Raw genomic sequence first — 15,952 nt, forward strand, 5'->3', positions numbered from 1 at the left:
CTAACTCAATCTTCTAAAAGTTGGCTTTAAAAGTGGAGGGGTGGCGAAATCAAACATTCATCCTGCTTTCCCTGTGTAAATTATTTCCGATACTCAAACAGACGAGGCAGAATGCTCAGAGGAATTCAAGCCAATACATACAAAAGATGAAATTAAAGAACTTTTAGTAAGTGTAGTTACAGCATTGTAGTTGAAGTTATGAAGTTCTTGCCCATTAAAGATACATATTAAAGTTTTTACGGGTGAAATGATATTATGCCGAGATTTGCTTTAAAATACTTCCCCCCCAAAAGTGGGGCGTACAGAAGAAACAAGACTGGCAAATGTCGCTAATGGCTGAACCTGGGAGAAGGGCGCACGGGGATTCGTTATACTTACCTCTGCTTTTGCTTTGTGTTTGAAATATCCTAATAAAAGGGTAAATGAGAGGCATAAATAGAAATGAAATTTAGGTGATTACTGGAACTTGAAAATAGAGAAGTGGTGGTAGACTGGGTAGGTTCTGTGGCATAATTCGTGGTATAATCCTGTAGAAAACACACCTGGAGACAGAATGCCCTAACTCTTAATGTCATACCTCTGGAGTTACTTCCTGGCACTTGTGACTTTGGTGATCTCTTAAACCTCCCTAAGATTGCATTTCCTTCTTCCTGAGTAAAATGGGGACAAATCTGTCTCACCCTCGCTGAGAGGATTAAGGAGATATAATGCGTGAAGGGACGGTGGCACAGTGCCAAGCACGCGGTGAGAACTCAAGAAATGTTCACAGATATTGTTGAACTGTGTCAGGTGCTGGCGAGAGTGAAGCTGTCACGTCGCCACCAGTAAGTTGTCTTACTTAAATCTTTAAGTTCGCATCTGTTTGATTTTTTTTTTCCCCTGAACCTTTCTTTTTAAACTTTTTATATTGGGTATAGCTGATTAACAATGTTGATAATTTCAGGTGTACAGCAGAGGGACTCAGCCGTACATATACATGTGTCCTCCTCCCCTGAGCCTTTTCTTGGAATAGCAGATGCAGTCAGGGCTACAGGCTGCAGCACAGGGTGAATGGCGCCCTCTGGAGTTAGGCCCTGTGAGCTGAACACCGCCCGTCTCCGTGGCGGTCTTGACGCGGAGACATATGCTCAGGAGGACAGACTGTGTTCTGGTTGTTGTTCCCCCAGAGCCTGGCACGTAATGGTGCTTCTTAAGTATTTCTTGAATGAATGAATGAAACGCGCAAGCCGCTGTGTTGGAGCACGTTGCGGTGGCTGTTATGAGCCATACATAGTCTAGGTGCTGGAGTTCATGAGTGACTTAAAAAAAAAAAAAAAGATGTGTAAAGTATTGTGGCTTCCAGGCCATCACAATCATAAACATTACTCCCACATTCTACCCGCCTCTAATGAGTCTCCACATGTGTGTTGCATGTCTGATGTCTACGCGGTAATGGGTAGTTTCGCTTTAGAGCAATCACTGTCATAATCTTAATTTTTTCCCTTTATGCTTTTTTTCCAAACTGTGATCACTCCTGTGGTAAAGTAGGGGTGCAGATAGTTTCACCTGGTTGGTTGTAATAACGAGCATCCATCTGTGATGTTACTGTTTAAAAATTTATTATAAACATTCAAAGAAGCTAATCTTCAGAGCAGCTTAGCAAGGTTTTAACAACTGGCAGGTGTGGCCTGAGGCCCAGCAATCAGGAGTCCTCCGGATTGAGGTGGACACAGACTTAGCAGCAGGCGTGTGTTGGCCTGGGTGCTGTGCTGGGTTCTGGGTATCGGGGAGTGAACAGGGCTCAGTTTTCCTCTTAAGGGGCCTGATGTTCTCATCAGAAGGGTGAGCGTGAACTCAGACATCGTTGTATTTCCTAGGAAAAGCCATTCCAGTTCTGTCAGTCAGGTCTTTGGTGAGACAGGGCACTCAGAGCCCCCCAGGGCTGGTGCAGAACGGGCCACAGGTGTGCACTTCTCAGCCTCAGGCCTGAGGGATGGAGCTGGGTGTGGAGAACGAGAGAGGGGGCTGCTTTTGATTGGGGTGGGGGGTTTGGTCACCTACAGCGACCCCAGAGGAAGGGGACCCAGAGAACCCCCTCCTCATTTCACTCTCGTCCCACCCTCAGTCCCCATCACTGAATCCAGCTAGAACCAGAAGGCAAGGGGCCTAAGTGGTGGATGTGGTTCAGCCAGTTGGCCCCTGGGGCACAGAGCAGGATGGAGAGTGGATCTCAAGGAGAGGTGGAAGATTCCAGCCCTGGATTAAGTCCTCTGGTTGCCATAACACATTACACAACTTGGTGGCTTAAAACGAGACAAATTTATTCTCTCACAATCCGGGGGACCAGAAGTCCTAAATCAGGGGTGTCCATGCTCCCTCCACAGCCTCTAGGAGAGAATCCGTTGCTTGCCTCTTCCAGCTTCTGGTGCTGCTGGCCTCCTTGGCTTGTGACCGTATCACTCCATTCCCTGCCTCTGTCTTCACATGACTTTCTCCTCTATGTGTTCTCCTCTGTGTGTCTTGTATAAACCCACTTGCCATTGGATTTAGGACGACCCAGGTAATCTAGGATGACCTTTGTCTTCTTTAACTTAATTACATCTGCAAAGAGTCTTTCCCCAGATAAGGTCACATTCCCGGGTTCCAGGGATTAGAATGTGGACATTTCTTTTGGGGAGCCACTATTCAGCCCACTACAAGCAGCCGTCACTCTCGCAGGAGAGTTAAAACGCCATTGTGATACAGTGATAGCTGTTGGTGTGACTTTGTTTAATTTGTCTTCAGTCGAGGGGCACTCCGCGAGGGCAGGGTCCGGCCTGCCTCGTTCGCCCCTGTGTCCATCGCCAGCCGTGCCCAGGGTCAGCGTGTAACAGTGCCTCAGAAGATCCTTTTTTGGATGAATGAATAAACTGATGAACGGACAAGCACCGTGAACTACAATACGGAGTAAAACCAGGGGTGTGCTCTGTGAGGCCACGAAAAAGAGCCCAGATGTCACTGTGTGCTGAAGGAAAGCCAGTTCAGTTATATCAGTTGGGTCTCTGGTGCAACAGGGGGCGCTCAGCTTGGGGGAGTCGAGGGGCGTTTAGTAAAGGTGTTCTTTACAAGGAGATGGTGGGTGTAGACCCCTCAGGGCTGGTGCAGTTCAGCTTCGAGCCGAACACTTACAGGGATGGATGGAGCGGTGAATTGTGCCTCAGAGAGCACCCAGCGATCAGGGAGTGAGAGCGTGTGTAGCTTTCCGTGCGGCTCTCGGAGTCGAAAAAGGCCCAGAGCCACAGCCAGGGCAGGGCCTTGAGGAAGGGCTTTATACGCAGGGGCTCGGGCAAAGTTGTTGGTGAGGAGTGTTTTATCTACCAGACGGAATGTTTACTTGTTAAATAAAATGAGATCCTTTACTTTGTACAAATACTAGGCCTCTTAGCATCGCAGTAGGTGAGAGGGCAAACCTGTGTTTTTTGGTTTGTTTTGTTTTTGGGCTGCACCTCGTGGCATGTGGGGATCTAGTTCCCTGAGCTGGGATCGAACCTGTGCCCCCTGCAATGGAAGCGCAGAGTCTTAACCACTGGACTGCCAGGGACATCCTCCAAACCTGTGTTTTTATCTTAGTTCCCGTGTCCTTACTGGGTTGTGAGCATTTAAAGAACTTTAGTACGATCAAGAATTTCCATCTATTTTGTTGAAATTTGCTCACATAATCCAATAATGTCATTTACTTTGTTATGATAAGGATTATATTATAGTGTAAAGGGGGAGTAAGGGACTACTCTGAGTATTTTTCCATAAAAGATTTAGCTTGGAAACATAGGCAGATTTGCCCATTGTAGTGTTTATAGGAAGGCACAGTTATAATTATAGTTGAAGGGGCAGACAGGCCAGCTTAAATCAGAACTTCACATTGTGGAAGCATCTGGTTTGGAAAACTTCCACTGCAGACCCAAACCTTGACCCAGCTCTGGACAGTGGGGCGCAGGCAGGCCCCCGTCCTGGCCCCGAGTGCCTCTCAATTGTAACCACTGCGTGTGTCATGCAGAGGGGAGTTTATGTCTGTTTTCCTCCTCACCAACTTTATTTTCTTCCACACTCCCCCAACCCAAATAATGACCTGTGCATCTGAGGTAGAATGTACATTCTGTGAAAACGTCATATAGTGATGTAAGCCTCCCACTCTGCCTGGACAAGTATATGTAAAAGACCTTGGTTTTTTGTTTGTTGTAAACAAAGGCAGCTTATCTCCCTAGAGCCTCTGCCCTTCTGGTTCTACTAATACCTAACAGGTTTTTTTTTTAATTAAAACATAATTACTTTCTATAAATTTATACATGCTTATTATAAATGATTCAAACACTATACACAAGTAGAAAGAGGAAAGTAAAAAAAAAAGTCGCGCCACTGAGAGGTTGCTGTTAGCTTTGGGTGACCATCCATTGAGACAGCCCTGCTCACGGATGGACAGATGGGCAGAAGTCACTGTATAAATGGATCTTACTGTAAATGCTGCTGTCACACGTCTCAGTTTTCTTTGATTTCGAACAGAAAAGGAAACTGAAGTGAAACTGAGTACATTTATAAAAATGTTTCATTACCACAGTTTATTTCCTGAAAAGATTTCTCTGTGGTTAAGAAAAAGAATCATGAGAAACCATCAAGAGGCTGGGACCCAGTTTTCAATTTCAGGGTGCATGGCTCCGCACGCGGCCTCCTCTCGCACAGGTCCTCGGATCAGGAGGACAGGGGCTGGAGAGTCAGACTGCACGTCATCCAGGGTGGCTGCCACTGCGGCCTTGCTGAGTGTGGTGTGCAGGGTCCCCCCGAGTCCTTTGCAAACGATAGAACAAGTCTGGCTGCTTCCTCCCAGTTTTCCTCAACTGGGATGATGAAAAGGAATGTTGGGGAGGAAGGTCTTTCTCTAATGCAGCATCAAAGGCGTGTTTGGGCACCGATGCTTGTGCTGGAAGAGCTTTATCAGAGGCTTTTCCCCACTTCAGCCTACGCCCTGGCCACCGCTCCCGCCACCACTGTCTCCACTGTCCACCTGGAGAGGGTGCGGGTGTGCCCTGGGTGGCCACTGAGAATTTCCTGATAGTCTTGTAAAAACATCTGAGCACCCGGGGATAGAAAGAGCACAGCCAGCGTGACGGTCGTCTGCATTGGTTGGAATTTTATTTTGCCTCTGCATTCGGTGCATGACATGTTGTAGGAGAAGTGATTCTGACCTGACTTGGACCCCAGGAGAATAAACTTTATTCGTAGATATATTTTAGGGTGGAACTGTGAGGCAAGGATCACCTGGGGGCTTTGAAGACACTGTCTAGGCCTGGGTCCCCTCCTAGAGAATTGGGCTCATCTGGGGCTGGTCTGGGCCTGGGGAACTTGTCAGCGCCCCCTTGCCTTCAGGTAGTTCAGCTGATGCTGAGAACCCCCGCGGTAGGCTGGCACTTGGCGGTGCTAGGATGGTGTACTTCCCTCACGCGATGCCTTTCCAGTGGCCCCTCGGAACCCCTGTGCTTGTGGTCTGCCTGCGCTGAAGACTTGGGGAAACTCCTGGTCGGATGGCCCTTAGATCCAGGACGAGTGAGACCCTCCACCACAGTCCCTAAGGGTTCCTCTACTACGGGAGCCCGTCTGTTGCATGAAGGATTGGGGGCATTTGTTGCTTGGCAAGCACAGCTCATGGTTTTTTTCTTTCTGACTCTGCGTTTTGTTACCCACCTAGCTTGCCAGATCCAGCCTCAAGTGACTGGCTTCTTAGGGGCTGAGGGGGCCTCTCTGATTGATTCCGCAGATCCTCGCTGAGTGGCTGCTGTGTGCCGGCTGTTTGGCACACCACAGATGACGGGATACCCAAAGGGGGTAACAGCGGGCGCACAAACGTAGTGCTCACTGGTTGCCATTGGTGGCAGGAAGGAAACAGGTGCTGTGACAGAGGGCGGCTGCTGGCTTAGCGAGGACGGCCAGGGAGGCCTCTGCGGACAGGGCGCTCAGCTGGGACCGGGCAGTGAGGCGGAGCCGGGGGCCTGCTCAGGGAGAGCTTGGCTGGTTCTCAGAACTGCCGGGACGGGGCAAGTGAGGACCAGGTCACCCCAGGGCTCAGAGGTCAGGGCCTGACGAGTTCGGCTCCATTTTCGCTGATTCTCAGTTTGAGAATAGGAGGGTGCCTGTTCCTCTCAGTTCTCTGGGCCTCACTCAGGGCCTGACGAATCACAGTTGCTCGGTAAGTGTTTACTGAACACAGAACTGATTGAGTCAGAATGATGGCGTGCACGGGGCAGTGGGTCCTGACGGTGACCTTGAATACCTGCCCCTTCCCGTCCATCAGATGAGACCAGTCGGAGCAAACGATCTCATCAATAGTCTGTTTTATTTATTTATAATTAATTTAAATTTTGAGATAATTGTGGATTAACATGCAGCTGCGAGAAATAACACAGAGATCCTGTGTAGCCTTCACCCGGGTTCACCGGCTGACAACATCTTGCAAAATTCTAGTCCACTCCCAAGCCAGAATTTTGACACAGATATGGTCAGAGCAGGGCACCGTGGCCACGAGGAGCCTTCCTGTCGCCTCTTACAGTCACTTCCCTACCCCCAACCACGAATCCATCTCCATTTCTGTAGTTTTGTCCTTTCAAGAATGTTGTATACACAGAATCTTGGAGGCTGTGACCCTCTGGGCGGGTTTGTTTCTTTCGCTTAGCCTGTCCCCTGGATCTCCATCCAAGTTGCACGTGTCTCAGTAGCCCATTCTTCCTTAGGTCTGTGCTCTGCTCACGGTGTGGGTGTAGTACTGCATTTAGCCGTTCACCTGCTGAAGGACACCTGGGTGGCTTCAAGCTTTTGGTTACACAGAAGGCCGTTCTGAACATTCATGTGCAGGCTTTTGTGTGAACATAAACTTTCATTTCTCTGGAATAAGTGCCCAGGTGTACAATTTCTGGATGGTAAGGTAGTTACCTGTTTTGTTTTAAAAGAAATTGCCGCGCTGTTTTCCAGGGTGGCTGTGCACTGGTTGGCTTGCATGTTCCCTTAAATGGCTTCATCGAAGGAAAGGCTCTTCTGCAGGACCTCTGGATGCAATGTACCTGGAGGCCGAGCTGCTGTGGGTAGGGCTTGGGGCGGTGCTGGGAGCCCCCCAGGACCCCTCCACAGTCTGCAGGACCAGGAGCCCAGTTAAACCAGGTCCTTCCAGCCCTCACAGTCCTTGCTGGCTGAAAGCAGCAGTGAGAGAGGGGAGAGTGTTTCCGCCGCGCTAGTTTGATAGTATTGAGCTAGAGGCTTCATTTTCTGTTTGAACTTAAATTTTGCTTTACCCTGAGCCTAATCTTGAGGGCCCTGCCCTGTGGGCCGTGCGAGAGATGCAGACTGTGTGTCTGCTGAGGAGAGGAGCCCCCCACTCGGTGGTCAGGGCCTCCTGCTAGAGACCTGCATCTAAGGCTCTTTCTTTGTTCTCACACGTGTGTGTGTGTGTGCGCGCGCGCGTGTGCATGCACGCGTGCTGGGAATTGTGCGCTAGCGCCAAAGGGTATGGCTGGAGGGGGAGGGGGAGGGGTTGAAGCGGAGGCAGCAAGGCCAGGAACCTACAGTCAGACGAGCAAGAGGAAGGAAGTAGCAGCGAAAATAGCCTGGGTGGGGCGGGGTGTAGAAAATATCAGGGGGAGGGCAGGATGGCTGGTGTGGGGCTGACGGAGACCTTTGGAGAGAAACGGGGGCAAATAAGACTTCAAGTCCAGAAAGCGAGGTGGCTGCAGGCCGTGGAGGAGCCCCTCAGCAGCAAGTGGAAAGGGGGCTGAACTAGAAGTAAGACACGTTGGTATTTTTGCTTTTTTATTCAGTGTACTTCTGGTTACGTTTCATTAGGACTTCCTCACCTTTTCTCAGACCTCGCATTAACCCCTCTCACCCCTGAGGTCCAGGCGGGCTTCTCCACCCACACGTGACCTGTCACCCCCGGAAGCACAGGACCCCTGTTGGGCAGATAAATCCCCGCCCCCAGCTTTGGATCAGCGGTGCTGATGGACCAGCGGTCAGGAGCTGGGGAGGCTCAGGCCTCTGCTCAGACGTGAAGAGCTGGTGTTGGGCGTAGGGACAGAGTAGAACAGGGCCCCTGAGTGGATTCCTTCCCAGGGTCTCGGGCTCTCGCGTTTGATCTCAAAGCCTGATGACTAAGCCTGAATTGACACCATGCCAACTGGCCCTCCTCTGATAGAAAGTGATTCTTTCACTTCTCTGGAACAGCAGCAACTCGTTTTGGAAAACTCTAGCTCTAAATCTTTAGAGCCGTTCGCTCCTAAGAGCACAATGGCAGTGGTAAGGAATTCCGGTCACAGCACAGCTCCTGGGGTAAAAGCTTCAGCAGGTCCTGGGACAAAGCCCGTCCTGCAGGCCTGAAGGAGAGGAAGTGGTCTCGCTCTTTAAGAACGGGAGCAGCGTCCAAACTAGAAATCGGGGCTGGCGTTGGGGTGGGGGCAGCTGCCCAGCCAAACAGAAGCTGCTGCGGTGGCCCCGGGGGTGGGGCTCGGGGCTCACACGCTGGTTCTCATCACCCTGTATGGTCTTTGCAGACGCAGAATGTTCAGCTTAACAAAGAAATGACGCTGGCCAGCAACCGGAGCCTGGCAGAAGGAAACCTTCTCTACCAGCCCCAGCTGGACTCTCTGAAAGCACGTTTGACCCAAAAATACCAGGAACTCCAGGTGCTCTTTGAAGCCTATCAGATAAAAAAGACCAAATTAGGTAACTCTTTTAGGGTGATCTTTCAAGAATAAAGAGCTGAGGGAAGGTTGCATTTCCAAGCTGTTGCACTAACCAGGAAAGAAGTGTTACTGTGGGGCAATTTCAGATTAAGGCAGTCACTACTGCTGTGAAAAAATAGTTTATATATAGGATTGTGTCAGTAATTTAGAAGAATAGACTTGACTACTTTTTTTTTTTTTTTTTTTTTTGCGGTACGCGGGCCTCTCACCGTTGTGGCCTCCCGTTGCGGAGCACAGGCTCCGGACGCGCAGGCTCAGCGGCCATGGCTCACGGGCCCAGCCGCTTCGCGGCATGTGGGATCTTCCCGGATCGGGGCACGAACCTGCGTCCCCTGCATCGGCAGGCGGACTCTCAACCACTGCGCCACCAGGGAAGCCCTTGACTACTTTTTAAACAAGGCTCTACCTTTTCCAAACAATATAGAAAAAAGGCAATTTTTCTGAATTATGATATACAACGAATGCTTTATCCTTGAAGTTAGGCCCTCACAGTTAATGTTGAAAAATATTCATCACTGGAATACTTTATTTTAATGTCACACTTTACTTTGCAGCCATTATGAAGTGACGCAGGCATTGACTATTGTTGAAGCCTGAGTGCATTGGGGGTAGCGTTCAAGGAAACTGAGATTAAGAGAAGGTTAAAAGGGGAGTTCCCTGGTGGTCCAGTTGTTAGGACTCAGTGCTTTCACTGCCGTGGCCCTGGGTTCAATCCCTGATCAGAGAACTAAGATCTCACAAGCCGAGGGGCACAGCCCAAAAAAAAAAAAAAGGAGAGAGAAGGTTAAAAAATCACCCCCTTCAGTGAAGTGTACAGTGACGTCCGATACCATGATTCCTGTATCTGTGTAACTGCAGTAAAAATGCACTGTAACACACCCGACCAGAATGAGTAAAGGTGAAAAGACTGGCGACACCAGTGCTGGTGGGGATGCGCGGTTCTTCCATTGCTGGGAGGAGTGAGAATTGGAGAAGCTGTTAGCACCTGCTACAGTGAAAAGTAGGCATGCTCTATGATTCAGCAGTTCCACTGCTGGGTGTCTCCCCAACAGAAGCGAACGTTCACTCATGTCTATCAAAAGATGCACACAACGGGCTTCCCTGGTGGCGTAGTGGTTGAGAGTCCGCCTGCTGATGCAGGGGACACGGGTTCGTGACCCGGTCCGGGAAGATCCCGCATGCCGCGGAGCGGCTAGGCCTGTGAGCCACGGCCGCTGAGCCTGCATGTCCGGAGCCTGTGCTCCGCAATGGGAGAGGCCACAACAGTGAGAGGCCCGCATACCACACACACACACACACACACACACACACACACACACAAAAGATGCACACAAGAATGTTCGTTATAGCTTGCCTTGTGAGAGCCAAATTTGGAAACAGTCTAAGTGTCCATGTACAGAATGGTGGGTAGTTGTGACACTTACACAACTTTCAGTGCCACAAAGCGCGGAAAGAAATGAACTGCCGGTTCATGCAGCAACACGGATGGTCTCGGAGACATGGTATTGAGCGGAAGAGGCCAGCACAGAGCACATACTGTGTGGTTCCACTTGTGTGAAGTTCAGAAGCAGGCAGGACTCTTGGGTAGTGGAGGGCACTCTGGGAGTGGCCTGGGGAGCCTTTGCAAACACTCTGTATCCCAGGCTGGGTCATGGTGGTTGGGTTTGTCTATGTAAATACATATATACATATATATGTAAAAATTCAGGTGGTGCACCTAAGATGTGTATACTTTATGTATTTATGTAAATTATCACTCAGAACTCCAAAGGAAATAAATTATAGGGTTAATTGCAGGGTTAGGTTGCAAGGTTGGGTCACACGTTCAGTAATCGCCCCTGTATTGTGAGGCGCGAGGGTGACGCTGGCTGCCGTTACGGCCTTTCCTCTCAGCTTCCTGGAAAGTCAGCTCAGTAGGTGGGACCCTCCTGTCGCCTGTCCAGCGAAAGTACACTCTTTCTTCGAAAGGGAAGTGGGGAGGAGACTGGGGGAGCGTGTCGTCCTGAGGGGCCGGGGGTCATGGTGGTTTCTGAGGGTGTGCCCGTGCCCCTCACGCTCTCGTGCCTCCTGCTTCTTCCAGATAAACAGTCCAGCAGCGCTTCCTTGGAGACCCTGTTAGCACTTCTGCAGGCGGAAGGGGCCAAGATCGAGGAGGACACCGAGGTAAATCCAGCCAGCCCAGCGGGACGCCCCAGGGCAGTTACCTGGGCCTGGGCCCAGTTCCCCCAGGGCCAGGCGTGCCGGCTGCGCGGAGTGGGCAGGAGTGGGCAGCCCAGCCGGTGGGCTGGGGAGAGCGCCAGCCTGGGGGCCAGGGAGGCAGCGGGGGCGGTCTGGTCCTCAGGTGAGGGGTGCACGCTACACTGTGAATCGGCGCCCGTCCCGTCTGCGTCAGCTGGCCGGGCAGAGCCTGTGGGCACGACCAGCTGAGCACCCGAGGCTTAAGCCTCGCTGAGCCGTAAGGAAATGAGTCAGGGTCCAAAGTTGTGTGGTTGTAGCCTCGCTGGACTAGGCCGACTGCTCTGAGGAACCGTCGGGCGGGGTGGCCCTCGTTGGTGCGAGCGAGTTTCTGTCCTGCTGACCGTGTGGGGCTGGCAGGGTGCAGCCAGTGGAGGGAGGGAAACGCTGGTCTCGGCCGGGGGCTTAGCAGCTCGGGCCCCTCACCTTAAGGCGGGCTCTCCCCAGGGCCCGCTGCCTGTCCGGCAGGTGGGACCAGCACCTCTCTTCCCGCTCGCTCGGCCCGGGTGGGGCACCAGGAGCGGCCGGGGACAGGGAAGGGATGGGTGTCCTCACGGCTGACCTGCCCCGTGAACCGGGTTTCTCCTGCTCCTCCAGAACATGGCAGAGAAGTTTCTCGATGGAGAGCTTCCCCTGGACTCCTTCATTGATGTCTATCAGAGCAAGCGGAAACTGGCCCACATGCGAAGGGTTAAAATCGAGAAGCTCCAGGAGATGGTGCTGAAGGGGCAGAGACTTCCACAGGGCCTGCCGCCGGCCCCGCTGCCCCCCAGGGTGCCCGAGCCAGCGCCCACTGCCCCCCTGCCCTACCCCTCCCCGGAGGCCAGCGGGCCCCCCTCCGCGGTGCCTCGGCGCATCCCTCCCCCACCGCCCCTGGTGCCTGCGGGACGCTTAGCCACGCCGTTCGCCGCCGCCCTGAGCTCAGGACAGGGCCCCCCGCACCCAGTGGCGCAGTGCCCACCGCTGCCCCCGCGCGGGGGCCTCCCCGCACAGCAGGGCTTCTCCCTGCAGCAGTTTGTGTTGCCACCGTACCCGCCGGCGCTGCCCCAGAGACCCCCGCCCCGGCTGCCTCCGCACCAGCCAGGCTTCATCCTCCAGTGAGCGGCCCTCGTCCTCCCCGTGAGACTCCCTCGCCGGCGCCTGCTGGCCGGGTCCGCGCACGCAGATGGAGGCCGTGAGCACCGGCTGCTCTGCCAGGGGCTCTGGTGCTCGGGCCAGGGCGTCCATCTGGTTGTAGAGCCGTAGGTCAGTGGTAAGCACACGTAGAACCCTGGTTGTGGACACCTAGGCGGTTGTGCGCTGGGCCTCAGCCGGGCATCCCGTGGTCGCGCTGGTTTGTGTTCTCGGTATGATTCCTCAGTCTGGCGTTGAATTTGTGAGTTTGGGGAAAGTCGTCGTCTCCCCCCACCCCCCCCCCCCCGCCTCCGTTCCCACGTAGGATCGTGGTCCTCCCGTTGCAGCTTTATTTAATAAGCATGGTTCATCATTTCTGCTTTATTTTCAAGACAGTTCTGTGGGTCCCAGCCCACTGCCCACCGCGGCCTCTGGTGGGGGCCGGTCGGGTGGGCCAGCCCGGAAGGTGCTTCCTGAACCCGTGTGGGGCGGGCAGTCCTCAGAGTCCCTCCCTCCCCCGAGCCTGGATGCTTCAAAGCCACCCTCGGAGTTTGCACTCGGCCCCCTGCCACGTCCAGGGGCCGGGCGAGCTGCGGCGGGTGAGGAGGTGGCCGGGAGCTGAACTTGGCACAGCAGATGACGGCCCCAGCTCCTCCTCTGCCTCCGCCTCGAGCCAGCCCGAGGCTCTCTATGAAGAAGTACTCCTCCAATATTTTTACTATGTGTGTGATTTTCCTGTTTTATATTGGGAAAGAAAACTTTTTTGACACTCATAAGACCATTCAGGGAAACTTTATGAAAAATGCACATACTGTTCTGAGCAGGTTGAGAGTGCAGATGAAGTGAACGCAGTTTCCTTTCTTGCAAGCAGTGCACGGTCGCCCCTGCGGGGCCCGTGCTGTGCCTTAGCTTACCTGGTGCCAGGAGTGGCCGGACAGGCGCTGGGGCGGCGTCACCGGCCGCTGCTGCCCCGGCGGCTCTGCGTTCCGGGAGGGGCTTGTCTGCGTTCCTTGTTGTGTTGCAGGTGGAAGAAAAGCCCACCCGCCTTGAACCAGAATGCCCTTAGCCAATATTCTCTGCCTCTGGCTGGGCCTTGGGGCAGGGGTGTGACAGAGGGATGCCAGCAGCATCTCAGCTCAGTCTGGAGAAAGCCTGCCCCTCAGTGTTAGGGAGGTACCAACAATCTCCGATGCTCTGGCAACACCCCGGGCTGTGCCTGCCCCCTGGGTTCTCATCCGCATGTGCCACGTGTGCCGGATTCCCAGGGCCCCAGGCGGGGCTGGGGGTAGCGTTGCCGCCCACCTGTTGACCAAAAAAGGCCCGTGTGCTCAGTTGTGGAACTCCTGACTCTGGCCTGTGACTCCCCAACTGGCTGCTGCCCAGGTGACAGAATCCAGGCAGAGCTCAAATGGGGTCTGTCCCGGCAGGCCCTGGGCGAGGCCACCAACCTTTGTCCTCAGTTACTGTACATTTCTACTCCTGGACTTGAACTCCTGCTGTATTGTAATTGTTTTTAAAGAGAACAGCTGTATAGGACGATTTACTGCCCTGCCAATCAGGTGGGCCTGTTAACGCCTGTGTCTCTCGAGAGTGGTGCCACCCAGCCCTTACCTCTGCCGCCTGCAAGGGGCGCAGCCAAACGTGTGCGCTCGGTGTTGATGTGGGGGAGGGGCCGCCAGGCTGGCCTTGCCGTCTCCAGGGCCACATCTGAACTGTGCTTGTAAAGCTGTTAAGACCCCTTTTAATAAATAGAGAATTGTTAATAACGGCCCTGTCCTTTATTTGCCTGGGGACCCTCATGACGTGTTTGGTTCTAGAGTATCAGCAGTCAGCGTTCCAACAGCGAGGCTGACTGGTGTGGCTCTGAAGTTACAAAAACTAAAGGCCACTGAGGTGGTTGGTCTTGATCCGAGAATCTCAAATGTGCACCAAAAGAGGCAGAAGGAAGCGCGCTCCTCCTGTGTCGGGGTGTCTTTGGGGTCTTAGCCGCCCTGCCAGGGCCTCAGCAGGGGACTCAGGGTGCCCCCTGGGCTCAGTTCCCCCCCGCCCCGGCTTCTGTCCACAGGCCAGCTGCACAGCTGATGGAAACTCTACTTAGAACATTCTCTGCTGATTTCAAGTAAATGATACAATCCTGTGGCCGGCATTCTGCTCTGAGACTCGCCCACAGGTGTTTAAAGGGGACCCGTGGCCGAGTCATGCGCTGCTGGCGGCTGGGAGGAGGGACCTCACTGCCCGCTGGGGCCTTTGTGGAACACGAGCACGAAGCAGCCCCGTGAAAGCTTCCCTATCGCTGTGTCCTCTAAACAGATGCCATTGCCTTCGTGTCACAGTGCCGGGAGGGTGTCTAGGAGACACTGCTATGGCTTTCCTGTAAGAGGGAAGCGTTTCCTGAGAAATCGCCTTGCTTTTGTTCATGAGAATGTGACTGACAGTTTTGTCTTTTCCCAGTGGCTGCTGGGAAGCTTACAGCCAAATCTGCAGTCCACCCCCCTTGGGGGCGCTGGGCTGGACAGAGCCACGTGTGATTCTCTCCTCCCTCGTCGGGGCTGCTTTGCTCACGGGACATCCAGGGAGGACCAGTGCCTGACCTCAGCCGGACTGGTAGGTGCTGCGCGCACTGCGGGGCTCCACCGCGACGTGTGCTCACTGAGGACCTAGGTGCAGTCAGCTCACACCAGCCTTCACTGGTTTGGATTTGGTGAGAGAACCATCTGCTTTAGTCTGTTTGCCGAAGCTGTTTTCCTTGCAAATAAGGACCAGACACTGCTCCCTCTCACTGCCCTTCCAGTTCACGGAGGCTAGTTTTCAAAGCCCTTTCTCACCTGACCACACCCGCCCCCTCACAGCCCCATTTCATCCTCCGGGAAACCGAGGCGGGGGAGTGGCGTGCTTGCCACACGGCAGGAGCCACACGAGGTGCCCTTTTCCTCCCCGACCTGCGCCGTCCTTTGGATCCACAAATGCTGGTGACCTTGGGGGAGGGGTGCGGTTGCTGAGGGCAGCCGGCCACGGGGTGCTTCCAGGGAACGTGGGTGTGGGCACAGCCAGCTGCGCTCTCAGGAACCTAGACGCCTGGTAAGTTCTCCAGTGTAAAGGCTGGTTTGGCCACTGCAGTCAAGTCCAGCCAGGGGTCAGGGTCACCACCAAGCTCAGGCGTGAAATTCAGGTGAAATCCTTCAGGTAAGATTTGTAACTGAGGAATCGGCCTCACCCCTCCCTCCCTGAAAGAGGCGGAGCTTCCAACAGCGCTGGGGGAGGGGGATCAAGACCCGAGGGGGCCTCTGGCTGGGAACAGAGGCCTCTCAGAGAAGAGCCCTTAGACTCCCCAAACAAGCGTCCCAGAGTCGCAAACCTCCCGGGAAACGAGCCGGACACTTCTTGGCAGAACCGGAAGCGGGAAGGTTTTCTGTGGCTCCCATGTTCCACTGTTTCCTGCAGAAACTACGGGGGTCCCTCCCCTCCCCAGCGTACTGGCCCTGGAGAAATGAAGAAGCAGGCGCAGCCTCTCACTGTGGGGTGACAACAGTCAAAGTGCGGTTTATTGCTGATCTGACAGACACTTCAACACGAGGAAATACTACACGCAAAGCGAATCGAGCTGCCGCCTTGTGCTCCTCTCCAGGCCGAGTTTCTTCCTTCCAGCCAGGCCTCCCTCTTCCCAGGAGGAGGCGGGGGGCTCGAGGAGAGCGCGTTCAGCCCTCCCGGAGGGCTGCCCCCTGCCCCGGGAGCACCAGGTGCCTTTGATCTGATCCGAAGAGGGCGCAGGCAGCTCCTAGTTTCTGGGCTTTTTCTGCCTAAGTTGGAGAGGCCTGCGGGAGGGCTGGAAACCTCCCAGGGATGGGGAGGCAAAGGGAGGAATGAGGTGGCTG

General features: G+C 53.8%; 1 protein-coding gene across 1 annotated transcript in view; it reads left to right on the forward strand.

Annotated features, from left to right (window-relative positions):
* Positions 1 to 15,502, forward strand: part of VPS37B (VPS37B subunit of ESCRT-I) — a 28,295-nt gene extending 12,793 nt beyond the window's left edge. The window contains exons 2-4 of the mRNA XM_060027957.1: positions 8,541 to 8,712; positions 10,813 to 10,895; positions 11,565 to 15,502. Of these exons, the coding sequence (XP_059883940.1) occupies positions 8,541 to 8,712; positions 10,813 to 10,895; positions 11,565 to 12,068 (759 nt within the window). The 3' untranslated portion in view covers positions 12,069 to 15,502. The remainder of the gene's footprint in view (positions 1 to 8,540; positions 8,713 to 10,812; positions 10,896 to 11,564) is intronic.
* The last annotated feature ends 450 nt before the right edge of the window (positions 15,503 to 15,952 follow it).

The sequence above is a fragment of the Delphinus delphis genome, chromosome 13, assembly GCF_949987515.2.
Source record: "Delphinus delphis chromosome 13, mDelDel1.2, whole genome shotgun sequence".
Taxonomy (NCBI): Eukaryota; Metazoa; Chordata; class Mammalia; order Artiodactyla; family Delphinidae; genus Delphinus; species Delphinus delphis.